Source organism: Ovis aries, chromosome 6 (genome assembly GCF_016772045.2).
Source record: "Ovis aries strain OAR_USU_Benz2616 breed Rambouillet chromosome 6, ARS-UI_Ramb_v3.0, whole genome shotgun sequence".
In the NCBI taxonomy this organism is placed as follows: Eukaryota; Metazoa; Chordata; class Mammalia; order Artiodactyla; family Bovidae; genus Ovis; species Ovis aries.
In genome coordinates, this window is record NC_056059.1 from 17,609,035 (window position 1) to 17,626,483 (window position 17,449).

At 42.6% G+C, this 17,449-nt stretch overlaps 1 protein-coding gene and 1 long non-coding RNA gene across 3 annotated transcripts in view; one reads left to right on the forward strand and one right to left on the reverse strand.

Moving 5' to 3' along the window:
* On the forward strand, nt 1-13,907 carry LOC132659926 (uncharacterized). Its single transcript, XR_009600989.1, has 4 exons — nt 1-135; nt 2,087-2,163; nt 6,972-7,086; nt 8,030-13,907. It is a non-coding gene; the product is annotated as an uncharacterized LOC132659926 (long non-coding RNA).
* Nucleotides 10,398-17,449, reverse strand: part of LOC101120834 (cytochrome P450 2U1) — a 19,835-nt gene continuing 12,783 nt past the window's right edge. Inside the window, exons 3-5 of one of the 2 annotated variants that reach the window (XM_027970824.3) lie at nt 15,656-15,817; nt 13,652-13,819; nt 10,398-12,915 (exon numbers count right to left, since the gene is read on the reverse strand). In XM_027970824.3, coding sequence (XP_027826625.1) covers nt 12,740-12,915; nt 13,652-13,819; nt 15,656-15,817 — 506 coding nt within the window. In that variant the 3' untranslated portion in view covers nt 10,398-12,739. The remainder of the gene's footprint in view (nt 12,916-13,651; nt 13,820-15,655; nt 15,818-17,449) is intronic. The other variant, XM_042251155.2, reaches the window with a different exon arrangement.

A 17,449-nucleotide genomic window follows, 5' to 3' on the forward strand; every position in this document is an offset into this window, starting at 1 on the left:
AAGCGCGGCGTCCAGGCCCCATTGGGCTGGTTCGGGCAGCCGCCGGTCTCTGGAGAAGCCGAGGACGTGAACTCAGTCACCGCCGCCAGGCCAGGCGCGGAGGGGCGGTTAGCGCTCGGGTACCGGCCCAGGCAAGTGTTTACTCAGAGAAGCTACGGGCCCCTTGTAAGGGGAGGTCGGTGGTGGTGCCTTGTTGACTCCTCGCTGTTAGTCCTCGTGTATAACTCGGCGCCGAGTAAATACGTGCTATTTGGCAGTGGTGATGGGGGAACCAAAAATGAGCACCTTCCTTTCACGTCAGCAAATAACCAAGTCTAGGGAATATTCTAACCCGGTGCGTATTGTTCCTGCTAAAAACGGAAGGAAATAAAGTGCTCACACCCAAAGCAGTGTCTACTGACAAATGAGTTTTAATGTAAAAATCAGGCCTACTAAGCAAAAGAGATTTAACCTTTAATTGCCCGTTTCAACTTTACATCTTTATCAATGCAGGGAACGAACGTGAGGACAGTTTAGTCAAAGAGCAACCTTTGTAGTGTAACTGATAACAATAGGCCTATTTTCTCGTGTGAGTAATTTTTAGTTACTGTGCCTTAGTAACACAGAATTTTTTAAATTTATTTTTAAATATTTTATAACGATTCGCCAACCACCATCCAAAGTCGGCCTCTTCCTATTGGAAGTAACTTACATAGTGAATCCCTTCTTCACCATTCCTTTGCTTTCCTCTCATTTCTAATTCTGTAAAAATATGGGAGAAGTGCTTGTGTTGAGCATTCGGTTAGGCTTGGGACATTTCTAAGGAGATCATTATTGGCTGAAGACACTGTCACATCCAAATAAAGTCTATTAAATGCCATAGTGTGTGTGTGTGTGTGTGTGTGTGTGTGTGTGTGCATATGTTAGTTGCTCAGTCGTGTCGTAATCTTTGGGACACTACTGACTAGCCTGCCAGACTCCTCTTGCAAAAACCAACAAGACTAGAATTGAAATGAGTAGATTACACAGAAAACCTAGTAACTTGAACAGGTGAATTAATTTATGAAGAAAGAAAGCATTCCAGGCACAGCAAGCAGCACATGTACGGGTAGGAATGTAAAAAATATTGCCCGCGAGAAAAGGATGAAGAATTAGATATGTTTAGGGGTGAAGCTAGGATGGTAGAATAGGAGGAGGCACAGATGATTCTTTCAGTGGATTTTCGTTCTTATTTCAAAGTTGTGTCTAATGCTAAGCCAAACATATTGTCATCACCACATATATTTTTCTAATGAGTTTGAATGCCAAGTCACTTCAGTTGTGTCCAACTCTTTATGATCCTATGGACTGTAGCCCACCAGTCTCCTCTGTCTGTGGAATTCTCCAGGCAAGAATACTGGAGTGGGTTGCCATGCCCTCCTCCAGGGGATCTTCCCAATATGGATGGAATTCATAGATCTCATTAGTAGGCAGTTTGTTTACCACTAGTGCCACCTGGGAAGTGCTTTATTGTGTGTAATGTAAAACATAATGCCTGAGTAATTGATACGTTTTCAGATCTCTGAAATGGCAACCCACTCCAGTGTTGTTGCCTGGAGAATCCTAGAGACAGAGGAGCCGGGTGGGCTGCCTTCTATGGGGTCACACAGAGTTGGACACGACTGAAGCGACTTAGCAGCAGATTTCTGATTTCCTTTCCTCAGAAAAGAAAGAACAACCACTACAGTATTTTTTAGCAAATCTGAGGCCGTCTGTATTATGTGAAGAAAGGAGCACTGGAGTGAGCATCAGGAGTCCTGCTCAGTCCCTGGTGTGGAGTATGACCATCTGCAGACAACCTGGGCTTCAGGCATCTTTCCAGCTGTATCACACTCAGAGTCTGACTCTCATTTATGCTCTTCTGAACCAGGAAGGCCACACTGACCTCTATTCCTGCCCAGTCCTGATCAGATGACAGTTACAATAGAATCATTCTTTTTGCCAGAACTGCAATTCTTTTCCTAAGTGCAGCCTTGGGCTTCTGGGCACCTGGTAACAATTTCTCTGGTCCTTGACTTGTACGTTCACCCTGTTCTTGGGGTGGTGCTTCATTTCTCTCTGCAGGAAGAGTGGAATACTGGGAAGCATGGCCCTGGTCACCGATTAATTCAGAAACAGCAAAGGAAAGGGTATCCCTTTTTACAGGTAAGGAAACTGAGGCCCAGAGAGGTTCAGAAAGTTAACTGAAGTCACACAGCTTAATGAATGGCACAGTAGAATTCAACCCTAAGACAGTCTGTTTTAAGGACTCATGTTCTTGGCCGCTGTGTTTTTTGCCTTCCTTCATAGCAACTCTAAGGTTACCACTGCTATCCAACTCCAAAGGTGAAGAAACTGAGGTTCTGAGTGATTAAGGCATTTGTTAAATGTCACTCAGCTTAATCACTGGCTAGGCTCGGATTTGAATCCATTCTAACGTCTCTCCTTTCATAATTTCATACTCCTTAGAAAGTGCTGCTGCTGCTAGAGGGGAAAAAAATGGGGAAGTGGGCTCCAGTAACACATATGTATGTCTAGATTTGGAGCTTTAACTGTTGTATTAATGTAATCATTAAGGTTAAGCAGATTAATATTTTTAGACCTTCCTGCTAATTAGCTCCAGTACTGTAAGTTTTGCACAGTGATTCCAGTATTTACACCTGAACACTCTATACAGCCATGTGTTTTATGCCATCCTGATTTCTAGCATGTGGACTCGTGCTTCTAAATGGAAACATCCATTAATAATTGTCTACTGATCACCTCTGCTTGGAAACCCCTCAGCTACTTCACTGTAACTTACCAAATTTGAACCTATTATTTTTCTCCTCCCATGATGCTTTTTGCCTCCTCTTGCACTCATCATCTCAGTTCATGATGGCCTTAGTCATCGACGAAGAGCATTTTCCTTCCCCCTCACCACCATGTTGGTTGGTCACATGTCATCAATTCTACCTTATTGATTCCATCCAGGATTCCTCCCTTTTGTCCCCCTCTGCGTTTATTCAAACTGTCTCCCAAGTATAGGCTGAGCCCATTCATAACATGCCTTGATGAAACTAGTGTCTCTTCCTCCCAGTTAATGTTTCACATTCTTCTCAGACTGATTTCTCAAGTTATAAACTGGATCACTGCACTCCCATCCTTTTAAAGACTTTACCCACAGGATAATGACCTAACTTCTCAAGTCCTGGCCCCAGTACTCTAAACTCACTCATTTCCTTCTTCAGTTCAGTTCCGTTCAGTCGCTCAGTCGTGTCCGACTCTTTGCGACCCCATGAATCGCAGCACGCCAGGCCTCCCTGTCCATCACCAACTCCCGGAGTTCACTCAGAGTCGCATCCATTGAGTCAGTGATGCCATCCAGCCATCTCATCCTTGGTCGTCCCCTTCTCTTCCTGCCCCCAATCCCTCCCAGCATCAGAGTCTTCTCCAATGAGTCAACTCTTCGCATGAGGTGGGCAAAGTACTGGAGTTTCAGCTTTAGCATCATTCCTTCCAAAGAAATCCCAGGGCTGATCTCCTTCAGAATGGACTGGTTGGATCTCATTGCAGTCCAAGGGACTCTCAAGAGTCTTCTCCAACACCACAGTTCAAAAGCATCAATTCTTCGGCGCTCAGCCTTCTTCACAGTCCAACTCTCACATCCATACATGACTACTGGAAAAACCATAGCCTTGACTAGACAGACCTTAGTCGGCAAAGTAATGTCTCTGCTTTTGAATATGCTATCTAGGTTGGTCATAACTTTCCTTCCAAGGAGTAAGCGTCTTTTAATTTCATGGCTGCAGTCACCATCTGCAGTGGTTTTGGAGCCCCCCAAAATAAAGTCTGACACTGTTTCCACTGTTTGCCCATCTATTTCCCATGAAGTGATGGGACCAGATGCCATGATCTTCGTTTTCTGAATGTTGAGCTTTAAGCCAACTTTTTCACTATCCTCTTTTACTTTCATCAAGAGGCTTTTTAGTTCCTCTTCACTTTCTGCCATAAGGGTGGTATCATCTACATATCTGAGGTTATTGATATTTCTCCCAGCAATCTTGATTCCAGCTTGTTTCTTCCAGTCCAGCATTTCTCATGATGTACTCTGCATATAAGTTAAATAAGTAAGCAGGGTGACAATATTCAGCCTTGATGTACTCCTTTTCCTATTTGGAACCAGTCTGTTGTTCCATGTCCAGTTCTAACTATTGCTTCCTGGCCTGCATACAGATTTCTCAAGAGGCAGGTTAGGTGGTCTGGTATTCCGATCTCTTTCAGGATTTTCCACAGTTTCTTGTGATCCACACAGTCAAAGGCTTTGGCATAGTCAATAAAGCAGAAATAGATGTTTTTCTGGAACTCTCTTGCTTTTTCCATGATCCAGCGGATGTTGGCAATTTGATCTCTGGTTCCTCTGCCTTTTCTAAAACCAGCTTGAACAACCGGAAGTTCACGGTTCACGTATTGCTGAAGCCTGGCTTGGAGAATTTTGAGCATTACTTTACTAGCGTGTGAGATGAGTGCAATTGTGCGGTAGTTTGAGCATTCTTTGGCATTGCCTTTCTTTGGGATTGGAATGAAAACTGACCTTTTCCAGTCCTGTGGCCACTGCTGAGTTTTCCAAATTGGCTGGCATATTGAGTGCAGCACTTTCACAGCATCATCTTTCAGGATTTGAAATAGCTCTACTGGAATTCCATCACCTCCACTAGCTTTGTTCATAGTGATGCTTTCTAAGGCCCACTTGACTTCACATTCCAGGATGTCTGGCTCTAGATGAGTGATCACACCATCGTGATTATCTGGGTCGTGAAGATCCTTTTTGTACAGTTCTGTGTATTCTTGCCACCTCTTCTTAATATCTTCTGCTTCTGTTAGGTCCATACCATTTCTGTCCTTTATCGAGCTCATCTTTGCATGAAATGTTCCCTTGGTATCTTTAATTTTCTTGAAGAGATCTCTGGTCTTTCCCATTCTGTTGTTTTCCTCGATTTCTTTGCATTGATCGCTGAAGAAGGCTTTCTTATCTCTTCTTGCTATATATCTTTCCTTTTCTCCTTGGCTTTTCGCTTCTCTTCTTTTCACAGCTATTTGTAAGGCTTCTCCAGACAGCCATTTTGCTTTTTTGCATTTCTTTTCCATGGGGATGGTCTTGATCCCTGTCTCCTGTACAATGTCATGAACCTCATTCCATAGTTCATCAGGCACTCTATCTATCAGATCTAGGCCCTTAAATCTATTTCTCACTTCCACTGTATAATCATAAGGGATTTGATTTAGGTCATACCTGAATGGTCTAGCGGTTTTCCCTACTTTCTTCAATTTGAGTCTGAATTTGGTAATAAGGTGTTCATGATCTGAGCCACAGTCAGCTCCTGGTCTTGTTTTTGTTGACTGTATAGAGCTTCTCCATTTTTGCTGCAAAGAATATAATCAATCTGATTTTGGTGTTGACCATCTGGTGATGTCCATGTGTAGAGTCTTCTCTTGTGTTGTTGGAAGAGGGTGTTTGCTATGACCAGTGCATTTTCTTGGCAAAATTCTATTAGTCTTTGCCTGCTTCATTCCGTATTCCAAGTCCAAATTTGCCTGTTACTCCAGGTGTTTCTTGACTTCCTACTTTTGCATTCCAGTCCCCTATAATGAAGAGGACATCTTTTTTGAGTTTTTAAATCCTAGCCACAAAGAACCAAGTTGATTTTTTAGCTTATAAATTGGAAACTATCTGATATAAATATACTAATATTTATAAATGAGTTGAAGGGTAAAATATATTTTGACTAACTATACTTCTGAGAGTTTCAGAGCCAGGTATTTATTTATTTATTATTTTATTGAAGGGGAGGAAGCAAGGGTAAAACAAGCATTTAACGAGTGCTTAATTTGCCAGGCTCTGTGTCAAGCATGTGATGTGTATCTTCTCATCCACTCCCATCAGTCTAATGTTACTGTTTCATAATGTATATTTATATTCATTCATTATATTCATATAATTATATATAATAATACATTAATATAATAATACATAATTATATATAATTATACTCATAATGTATATTTCATAATGTATATGTTTCACATATGGGATGACTGAAGCCTAGAGCAGAAAATAACTTGCCTGATGTGTGATAGGGAGAGAGCATAGAGCCAGGTGTTGAACCCCAGGCTACCCGAGTGCAAAGTTGTTGCTCATAACCAGTGTCCTAACCTACTTCATCATGATGGATATGTTACAGCAGAGTACTGAGGATGATTAGAAGGTTTTCAAGCAGAGAATGTGTTATAAAGATGTTTCAGACAGAAAAATGGATACATAGCCTGTAAAGGAGCGAAGAATAGAGAGTGGTCTGGAAATACAATTAACGCAGGAGGGATAACAAAAGCCCAGGGAACTTTCGGGTGAATGAAGATGAGATTGGAAAGGTAGGCAGCGGCCAGATCAGAGTAGATGTTTTTATGAGAATCATAATCACACTCATGTTCTTTTGTTTTTTTGTTTAGAAATAATTGAACTTATAGAAAAGTTGCAAGAACAGTGCAAAGAAACCCATATACCTCTTACTCATATTTACCTATTGCTAGTATTTTACCAAACTGCTTTATCAATTGTCTATATGTTTATCTATAATAGATATTTTATATATATAGGATGAATAATTTCTGAACTGTTTAAATGTAAGTTACATACATCACTGTCCTTTATGATATTTCAATGCATGTTTCCTAGGGATAGGGGGATTCTCTTACATAATGATAGTAATCAACTTTAGTAAATTTAATATTGATACAACATTTCTATCTATTTGGGCACGTGTAATCCAGTTTAGTTAATTGATCCAGTAATGTCCTTTATAGTTTTTTTTTCTTCTAGTACTTAATCCAGTCTAGAGTCACGTATGGCATGACTCTAGACTGTTTCTCTCTCTCTCCCTTTACAATAACAGCTTTATTGAAGTTTTGGTTAATTTGTTTTTATTTTTATGTTGAAGCACCGGCTTTCCCATAAACATGAGTTTGTATACAAGGAAAGGACCAAATATCCTTGGAAGATATCTTTCAAAAACTATAATAATCAACAACCCTCTACAAGTCTTTGCATTTCAGGTAGGAAGAGGATTGCTAAACAAACTCAGATTGGAAAAAAGCACAATGAGAACAAATGCTGCCAAGTGGGGTATAATGGGAGAAGAGAGTTTTCAGTGGTGGAACTTCCATCTTTAGTGTCATGTATTAGAAATGCCAAATTGGTATATTTGTCATGGAAAATTTTCTTTTAAATGAGGCACAACCTAAAGAAAACTGAGTAGTAAATCTGAATAAGAAGGAACTATAAGATATAGGTCATTTAGTAGTATTCTTTTCATTGTTGCATTAGTAATTTAACTTTAAACATGTTTGAGAAAAATAACTTCACCATAGTCTTCTGGTCTGACATTCTAAAATATTTTCTTGGGCTATTTGTCAGTATATTTGTGCTGTGCTGTGCTCAGTCATGTCTGACTCTTTGTAACCCCAGGGACTGTAGCCTGCTAGGCTCCTCTATCTGTGGAATTTTCCAGGCAAGAATACTGGAATAAGTTGCTATTTCCTTCTCCAGGGGATCTTCCTGACCCAGGGATTGGACCTGTGTCTCCTGCATTGGCAAGTGGATTCTTTACTGCTGTGGCACCTATACCCCTTGTCAATATTTCTTTGAAATAAAACTACAACTCGGGATGAGCCATCCTTGCAAGACATGTTTTACATGATGCATATGCTCGTGTGATGCATCTGAGACTTGCTTCATAATAAATCAGTACAGAATGAGGCTGGTCGGAAGTGGGATAGTATAGATGAAGCAAGATTTGACCTTAACTTCTGTATGAGTTTCAAAATGTCCGTAACTTTTTTATGCTTGGAAAAGTCGCTTCCCATTCCCGTATCAGATATTTCAGGAACACATACAAATATATTATTTTTACTTATTAGGCCTCTTGGGATGAATCTGGGTGTTTGGAAAAGAGGGAAGAGTTAATTTTCTAAGCAATTAACCAATTGCCCTTCCCAGGTTGCGCCAGTGGTAATGAATCCACCTGACAATGCAGGAAACGCAGAGATGCATGTTTGACCCGCTGGAGAAGGAAACAGCAACCCAGCCCGGCACTCTTGCCTGGAAAATTCCATGGACAGAGGAGCCTGGCAAGCTACAGTCCACGGGGTCACAAAGAGTGGACATGACTGAGCAGGCACACAGCAACAACCAATTGCCCAGCACTGGTTTTTAAAATATTTTGTTCTTTCATACTGTGACACCAGAGGAGACTCTTGAAGAGTCCCTTGGATAGCAAAGAGATCAAACCAGTGAATCCTAAAGAAAATTAACCCTGATATTCATTGAAAGGACTGACGCTGAACCTCCAATACTTTGGCCACCTGATGCAAAGAGCTGGCTCATTGGAAAAGACCCTGATACTAGGAAGAATTGAGGGCAGGAAGAGAAGGGGGCAACAAAGGATGAGATGGTTGGATGGCATCATCGATGCAATGGGCATGAATCTGAGCAAACTCCAGGAGATGGTGAAGGACAGGTAAGTCTGGTATGCTGCAGTCCATGGAGTTGCAAAGAGTTGGACACGACTGAGTGACTGAACAACCGCATGCTGCTACTTTTATACACAAGAGGATATGCTATTTTGTTTCATTGATTCTTCTGAATATTCTGGCTTTAGTACAAAACTGTCTAGTGATTCATTACTTTAAAAGTAGTATCCAGGGACTTCCCGGTGGTCCAGTGGCTAAGCCCCCACACTTCCAATGCAGTAGTTGCAGATTTCATCCCTAGTCAGGAAATTAGGATCCCGCATGCTGCACTATGCAGCCAAAATAAAAAGACAATGAAAAAAAGAAAAAGAAAAAAAGGTAGTATCCACCAAGAAATAAATCCTTGTGTATAAGGTCAAACAATTTTGGACAAAAGTATCAAGATCATTAATTGGGGAAGACAGCCTTTTCAACAAATAGCGTTGGGAAAATTGTTATCCACATGCATGAAAGTTAGACACTTACCTTATACCAAATACAAAAATCAATTCAAAATGGATCAAAGACCTACACATAAAAGCTAAAACTATAAAACTCTTAGAAGAAAACAGGGGAAAAGCTTCATGACATTGGATTTGGCAGTGATTTCTTGGATATGACACTGAAGACCCAGGCAACAAAAGAAAAAATAGACTGACTGGACTTCATCAAAATTGAAAACTTTTGCATCAATGGTCCTCTGGCCAGAGGTGGAAGAGATGATGGAAACTGAGGATTTTAATAAACAGGGTAACTGTAAATAACGAGGAGGTCTCTGGAGGAAATAAACTGGGTGATAAGTTAGGAAGTATTTTATCCATTTATGGTTTTATAACAAAAACACCATAGACTTGAGATTCTTACAAATTTTATTTCGTATGGTTCTGGAGGCTGTTGTTTAGTCGCTAAGTCGTGTCTGACTCTGGTGACACTGTGGCCCACCAGGGTCCTTGGTCCATGGGATTTCCCAGGCAAGAATGCTGGAGTGGGTTGCCGTTTCCGTCTCTAGGGGATCTTCTGACCCAGGGATCAAGCCTGCATCTCCTACATTGACAGGCAGATTCCTTACCACTGAGCCACGAGGGAAGCCCTTCTGGAGGCAAGAAGTCCAGACTCAAGGCCTCTGCAGATTTGCTGTCTGGTAAGAGCCTGCTTCCTGGTTCATGGACGGCTGTCTCTGCATCGCGTTCTCATGTGACAGAAGGGACCAGGCAGTTCTCGGGCTCTTATAAGGACCCTAATCATTCATGAGAGCTCCACTCTCGTGACATAATCACCTCCCAAAGATTCTACTTCCAAATACCATCACACGGGGGATCAGATTTCAACTAATGAATTCTTGGCAAGGGACACAAACATTCAGTCTATAGCAAAGATTTCTCGGGAAAGGCCACTTTAGATTAGACTTTAGTGGAAGCTGTGCCTGAGGAGGTGACCTCTGAGCTGTAACCTGTAGGAGAAAGACTGGGCCATGGAAAAAGGCTGGCAGTGGGCTCATCTAGAGGAAAAATCCATAGGGTGGGGTATTTTAAAAACTCGTCTTCCTGAGCTAAGTGGAACTGAGACAAGCCCTTGATACTTTGCCACCATGGGCTTGTACAGATTCATCCATCCTTCAACTCATGCTGGATTTTGATGTGGGAAATAATAAACGTGGGCTTTAAGACAGCCCTGAGAGTAACTGTGTAAAAGCATATTTTAAAAGAATTATCCTCCTGCCTGGAGATCATGCTTATATGTGGCCATCTCTCTCTTTCTGGAGGTCTGTTCCCTCTTCCACTTCCTAACTTGACATCTGGTAAAGAGAATTTTGCTTAGCAACTCAAAAACCCCCAAAACCCAGAAGTGACACTTAGTTAAAATTAAAAGTTTAATAAAAACATCAAAAATTATGTTCATGATGAGGACTAAAAGTAGGTATCAGGCAGACTTATAAAACAAAGTTTTTTTTTTTTTACACTTCAAGTAAATCATAAAGTACAAAATCGTAAAACATCAACACATGGGAGGAAAGCACTAACAGTCTTTGCAGTGATTTGCCATTAACAGATGTTTTTAAAGTGCTACAGTTTAAGGCATTATGTTTTAAAGTTTAATAAACATTTCAACATACTCTCACAGAATAATTTTTTTTTCTCAAATTAGCTGCAAACTGTTTAGGGAATACTGAAAATGTATTTATAAATCGAGGAGTAATAAATTTGCTAATGCAAAGTTAATAGTGCAATTCCAAAGCATATGCAATTCCAAACGAGGAGCAAACTGCCCTGCTCACTACGCAGGGTAATCCACACCATCCATCCAAGATCTACACGACAAACTCTCCACTCATTCACAGTGCCTAGGCGTTTCATTCATTAGGTTTTCTATTTTAATTAACAAAAAATGCTCAAGGCACCTAAAGATTGGCCTGTATTTCGTTTATCCATGTTGAAAATGCAGAGAGATAGGCTGCTATGGGACCTAGTGGAGGAAGTACCAAGAAGTGGCACAGGAAGAACTCTCCTGTTATAAACTGGTAGGTGTGAAACAAACAGCGGTACTTCTTATTAATAACTACAGGAAGTCCTTAGCTTTTCTAAGCTTGAGCTTCATCAGCTACAAAATATCATCCTGTGACTGGACAGTCTGTAAGAATTACATAAGTATCCGACCGAAGCATAAAGTATGGTGCCAGGATGAGGAAGGCTCAAAAAGGACAGCTGCTCACGTTGTATCACGATTCCTTCTATATACGGAGAATGCTGGGAGAATAAAGCAAAGGCATGGCCACTTCTGGAGCACGTTCTCTGTGGACAGGTCTGCTCTCCATTGTCTAGGACTGCTCAGACACTGATCATCCTGGCTTTGTGGCAGCAAACCCCCATGATTGTGATAACTGAAAACACACCCCCATATTTCCAAACACCTCCTGAAAGAGGGTGTTGCCTTTTTCGAGAACTGTTCTTTCAGAAGGAGCTTATTTATTAAGAAACAATTTAGTTATCTTAATAAGCAAAAGAATGCCTTCCTGTCTTTGCGAGTCTTCAAGGATGAGATATGTTAGGCCTACTGGCAGGAAGGAAGAACAGGAAAGGAACGTTCAGTACAGCTCGAATCCTTCCCTTATAAATCCCAGTATCAAAATTCCTGAGCTCACTCTTCAGGGCTCAAGTTACAAGCTAGAGCTACATCCTTGTGGGTAAAGACAGCAGAAAGGAATCCTGCCATGAAGCCACTTCTTCATCCAGGCTTACTCTTCATGTAGTTGAAATAGAAGGCAGACATATACACTCAGACCATATCCATTCCTCAACATACTGAACAAGGGTTCTCTTCATCCTATGTCTACAAAGAGCAAAAACTAAAATCGTAAAAGGGTAATGATACCAAGTCCCCTAAAACGGACATAAGCTCTGTTCCAAGGTAAGTTCTAGTTCATTATCTCTCAAGCCCACATCCTTCTCTGATGAACTATTAACGTCTGAATGCCACTTTCAGGTTGCCATGGGTCTTAAACAGGTAGGTCTTCCTTCTCCCGGATTCGTTCTCCAGAACTTAACAGCATCTTAGTGATGTCAGAAAGGATATGAGGCATTTGACCACCGTTCACGCCGAGATGAGTGTCTGCAGTAGCTCAGTGGTAAAGAGTCTGCCTGCAATGCAGGAGCCGCAGGAGACCCAGGTTTGATCTGTGGGTCTGGAAGATCCCCTGGAGAAGGGAATGGCGACCCATTCCAGTATTCTCGTCTGGGGAATCACATGGACACAGGAGCCTGGGGGGGCAGTCCATAGGATCACAGAGTCGGAGACAACCGAAGTGGCTTAGCACGCACACACGCATGCCAAGATATAAGGCAGGTTCTGTGACCACTACCTTCCATGTGGAAAGACTGAGGCACTGAGAGATGAAATGAAATGCCCACTGGTGGAGCCCACTGGGCATAAAAATCCGTATCGCCTTCTTCCCCATCCACTACTTTGGTCGCAATCCCCCAAGTCACATGCATTATAGAAATGGCTGAAGTTTCCTGCAGAGGAACCAGCTCCCTCAAAAGGAAAAGTCCCACATGTTCAACCCTCTTTCCAATCTCTCTCTGATCTGAGCCCAGCCTAGATTTTCAGAGTTTCCAGATCCACTGTCAATTATAGAAGGAAGCATCTGTTTACAAGGATGTGTATTTACATTTTCTGCACCATCTTTTCATGGAGATGTTCTTTATCTCTTTGAAATGATTATATTAAATGGATGTGGGGCTAAAGTTAGGCCATATTTCCCAGTCAGGATTGGTTTGGAGTCCTTAGGCAAAACAAACGTGAAACTCTGCATTAGGCTCACGAACATCAGGAACAGCTCCATCTTTGCCAGCTGCTCTCCCATACACACTCGCTTCCCTAAAAATAAGACCAGAAAAAAGGGATTACAAGACCACCCCTTTTCCTACCTCAAAAGGGATACATTTATACAAAAACTCTAAATTGAGTGTTTTAAAGGCAGACACAGAGAGGTTTGAAATAAAATTGCCACATATACCCCAGGGTTTCCCACAGTCTATCAGAATTTTTACCAAGTTCACATTTTAGCTAACTCCTACTCCCAAAAATCTATGCTCATCCTAGATAGAAACTGGAGACGGACCCAACAAGGAGGGCTACCTCGTCTCCTCCATACCTACTTTTCTCTTTCCCTGCTCTTACCTGGAAGATTGAAGAGCAGAGACATCACTTGAGAATCTCTGGAGCATTCCTTTTCTATAGAAAGAAGCCTCCCTGCCCTCATCTAGGAACCTAAAAGAGTAACTGCTGAGATCAGAGATCCCACCCTCTCACCCATCGTTCAGGCAGGTTGAAAGCTGCTCTTAACTCTAATTGGTCTCTGGGACTTAAGCAATCACCTGGACAACTCAAAAAGGAAGATTTCTAGTCACATTTAATGATTTAAAATCAACTGCTTTCATTTTTTTAAATATGAAATGAACACAGTGGAAATGCATTATCTAAATTATTTCTCTCATATATTGGCTTGTCAAGAAAGACACATTTTTAAAACAATATCATGAAATAATAAAAGATTCTTCTGGTTCTACTTCTTTCTTAATTATACCATTAAGAAAATAAAAGTTTAACTGACCTATCCCGAAAGGAATAAACGTTTCCTTTTTAATAAGTTGTCCTTGATCATCCAGAAATCGATCAGGGTAGAAATCATTTGGTTTCTCCCAGATGGCTGGGTCTCTGTGTACTGACCATAGGTTGGGTAATATTATTGTGCCTTTAGGAATGGTATACCCTTGGAGCACTAAAACAGAACAAAACCACAGAATCATTCAACATGCTTTTACTAATAGCTCTCAGTAAACATCACTGTTTGAAAAAAAAAAAAAAAAGAGCTAGTTATGTATCTAGGTTCTTAACCTGCTGAGAGTAAACTTTCAGGTCCTTTGAGGGCAGGGAAAAGACCTTATTAACTGTTATCGTCTCCACATGATCCCTGCTGCTGCTGCTGCTGCTACTAAGTTGCTTCAGTCGTGTCTGACTCTGTGCCACCCCATAGACAGCAGCCCACCAGGCTCCGCCATCCCTGGGATTCTCCAGGCAAGAACACTGGAGTGGGGTGCCATTTCCTTCCCCAATGCATGAAAGTGAAAAGTGAAAGTGAAGTCTCTCAGTCGTGTCTGACTCTTTGCGGACCCCATGGACTGCAGCCTACCAGGCTCCTCCGCCCATGGGATTTTCCAAGCAAGAGTACTGGAGTGGGGTGCCATTGCCTTCTCCGCCACATGATCCCTGGACCCAGCCTAAGACAGAGCACAGGAGCTGCTCTGATGCATATTGAGTTAATAAATTCAATCAAACCATTAAAAATTATAATTAACAGAAACATTAAAATAGAAATCATGTGGCATGTCAAGTAAACTGTCCCCCAAAATTATAAATTCCTCCCCGGTGGCTCAGTGGTAAAGAAGCCACCTGCCAATGCACGAGACACAGGTTCGATCCCTGGGTCGGGAAAATCCCCTGAAAGAGGGCATGGCAACCCACTTCTGTATTCTTGAGTGGAGAATCCCATGGACAGAGGAGCCTGGCAGCCACGCTCCATGGGTTCACAAAGAGTCGGACATAACAACTAAACTCAGATGGTAAAGAATCTGCCCTGCAACGCAGGACACCTGTGTTTGATCCCTGGGTTGGGAATATCCCCTGGAGAAGGGAACAGTTACCCACTCCATTCTTGTCTGAAGAATTCCATGGACAGAGGAGCCTGGCAGGCTACAGTCCACAGGGTCGAAGGAGTTGGACATGACTGAGCAACTTTCAGTTCACTTCAGACTACAGTAATTCTTATATATAATTTACAGCTCACAGAGTCTTTTACGTCCACACAACAATGCAATGAAGAAGGTAAACCGAAGGGATATAACAGGATGTCAGCACCGGCTCTTACCAGCTGACAAGACCATATGTACTTTAAACAATGCCCCAAAGATGCCGCACATACTTCGTATCTAATTTCCACCAAACTGTTGAGTGATCCAATGTCGTTTATAAGTGATTGCCTCCTACAATTGTCTTGTAAGTAGATGTAAGCCCATTTCATCACAGGCTGTCTCCAGAGGACAACTCCTGGCTATGAAGGACATTTACAGTCTGAGTGCCTGTACGTCACTGTAGGTGAGAGGCTGAAACATGTGCCCTCAGAAGCAGGTGGGCTCTTCTAATTCTTCGCCATTTGTGCTTCAGTTGCAGAATTGTTAAAAACGATGCAGGGTAATTCCCAGTTGAACTCCTTAATTCCAAATTTAGGCTAGCTCTTCAGACCTCCAAGAACAGGAGGACTGAGCGGGACCTTTGTTAATTATTGTATCTGCCAATACAGCCACCTTAAAGGGCTAGCAGAATTTGCCTGACCAGTGTACATGAGCATGCTTTGAAGGCTAGAGAGCCATTTACCAGACAGGCAGTGCTGGAACACCAGCCAGCACAGCAAACAGGGACAGTGAGGCTGAAGCATCCCCTGGACATTTGACTATCCATGACCATGCCGACCCCCCGCTGCACCCTCACCTCAGGTCCTCCGGGTGAAGGGGCTGGGTTCCCCTCAAGAGCATTCCAAGGAGGAAGGCTCTGGACTTGCCTGTTCTCTCTGAGGTCATGTGAGGGATGGAGAGCGGCACCACGGTGCTCAGCCTCTGCACCTCCATGATGGTGGCTTCTGTGTAGGGCATCCGCACCTTGTCAGTGAGGGAGGGGGCGCGGTCAGCACCAACGACCCTTGCAATTTCTTCATGAACCTTTTCTATACCAAAAAAAAAAAAAAGGAAAGCAGAATCCAAAGGATAAGCCAGGAGAGACTGCCCTCCCATGCTCACTTCCCATCACCACACCCGCACAGCTGGGAAGTCAGCAGTAGAAGCTGACAGCCTCCGTGAAGTGGAGCACCGGTCAGATATCCCAGTAGAGGCAGCTGGTCCCAGGGACTCTGTACCAGCCTGGGACTCTTAACGGAGCATGGCAGAGCAGACAGAGGGGCCAAGGGGAAGGTGCACTGGATTCAGGACCAGTCTGAATCACTCTCTCGTATCAACTTTGAACTGGCTCTCTAAGCTTTTACCTGTGATGACGTGTGACAGCTCAACACGACCCCCAGTGACCTCACCTCTTGGTGGTCACATCTTTGTGCCGTCCCCTCCCACTTTATACCAAACTGGTCTCTGGGACCGACAGAATAGGCAGAAGTGACGGTATGACCCTTCTGAGCTTGGCTAGTTGACCACCATGGCTTCTGTCTGGACCACCCGCTCTCGGGTCATTCACTCTGGGAGAACCTGGCAGCCAAGTCAAGGTCTGAAGGACAAGGCCCGCCAGCAGTCATGTGGGTGAACCATCTTGCTAGAGGGTCCTAGTCAAGTCTACAGGTATTTGTTGCCCCGGCCAACATCTTGATTATAATTTCATAAGAAATCCTATGCAGAACATCCAGATTAAGCTGCTCCAAATTCCTGATCCTCAGAAATTATATGACATAATGAATGGTTGTTCTTTTAAGATGCTAAATTTTGGGATAATTTGCTACTCATCAATAGTTAATGAACGCAGGTAGGCAAAATCCCATCTACAGTAGTCAGACAATGGTCCCCCAAGATGTCCATAATCCCTTAGAACCTGTGAATATGCTATCTTATATGGTAAAGGGACTTTGATTAAATGAAGGACCTTGAGCTGGGGAGATTATGCTGGATTTTCTCGGCGTGCCCAGACTAATTACATGGGTTTTAAAATTGGAGAACTTTTCCCAGTTGAGTTTAGAGTCAGAGGGAGATGTGACTACGAAAAAACGGCCGGAGAGATACAAGATTGCTGACTTCAAAATGGGAGCAAGGGGGCCACCAGCCAAGGAAGCTGGAAATGGCAAGGAGATGGATTCTCCTCCAGAGTATCCAGCAAGGCACGCAGCCCTGCCAATGTCTTGATTTTAGCTCACTGAGACAGTGTCAGACTTCTAATGTACAGAACTCTAAGACAACAAATTTGTGTTAAGTCACTAAGTGTGTGGTTATTTGTTGTAGGAGGAATGGAAAATGAATACACTTCTTCCCCCTGTCCTTCCACTGACATTCACTACCTACTGGTATTGATGTGGTGGAACTAGCTCTGTGACCTTGTGAAAATCACAGAACTCAGGGCCTCTGGTCTCATTTTCAAGAAAGATGGATGGGTTCAGATGATTATGATACTCTTCAACTCTAAAAGAGTCTTCTCTAAAGTTCTTTCTTCACCCTAGATTTCACACAGAATCAGACCTGTAGAGATTTAACACAGATGCATGCAAGCTGTGACCTTAGTGCCACTGTCTAGAATCTTGGAGTTTCACTGTTAACACCTTACCAATTCCCTATGAGATGCAAGCATTTCCATTTTGTTTTCCAGC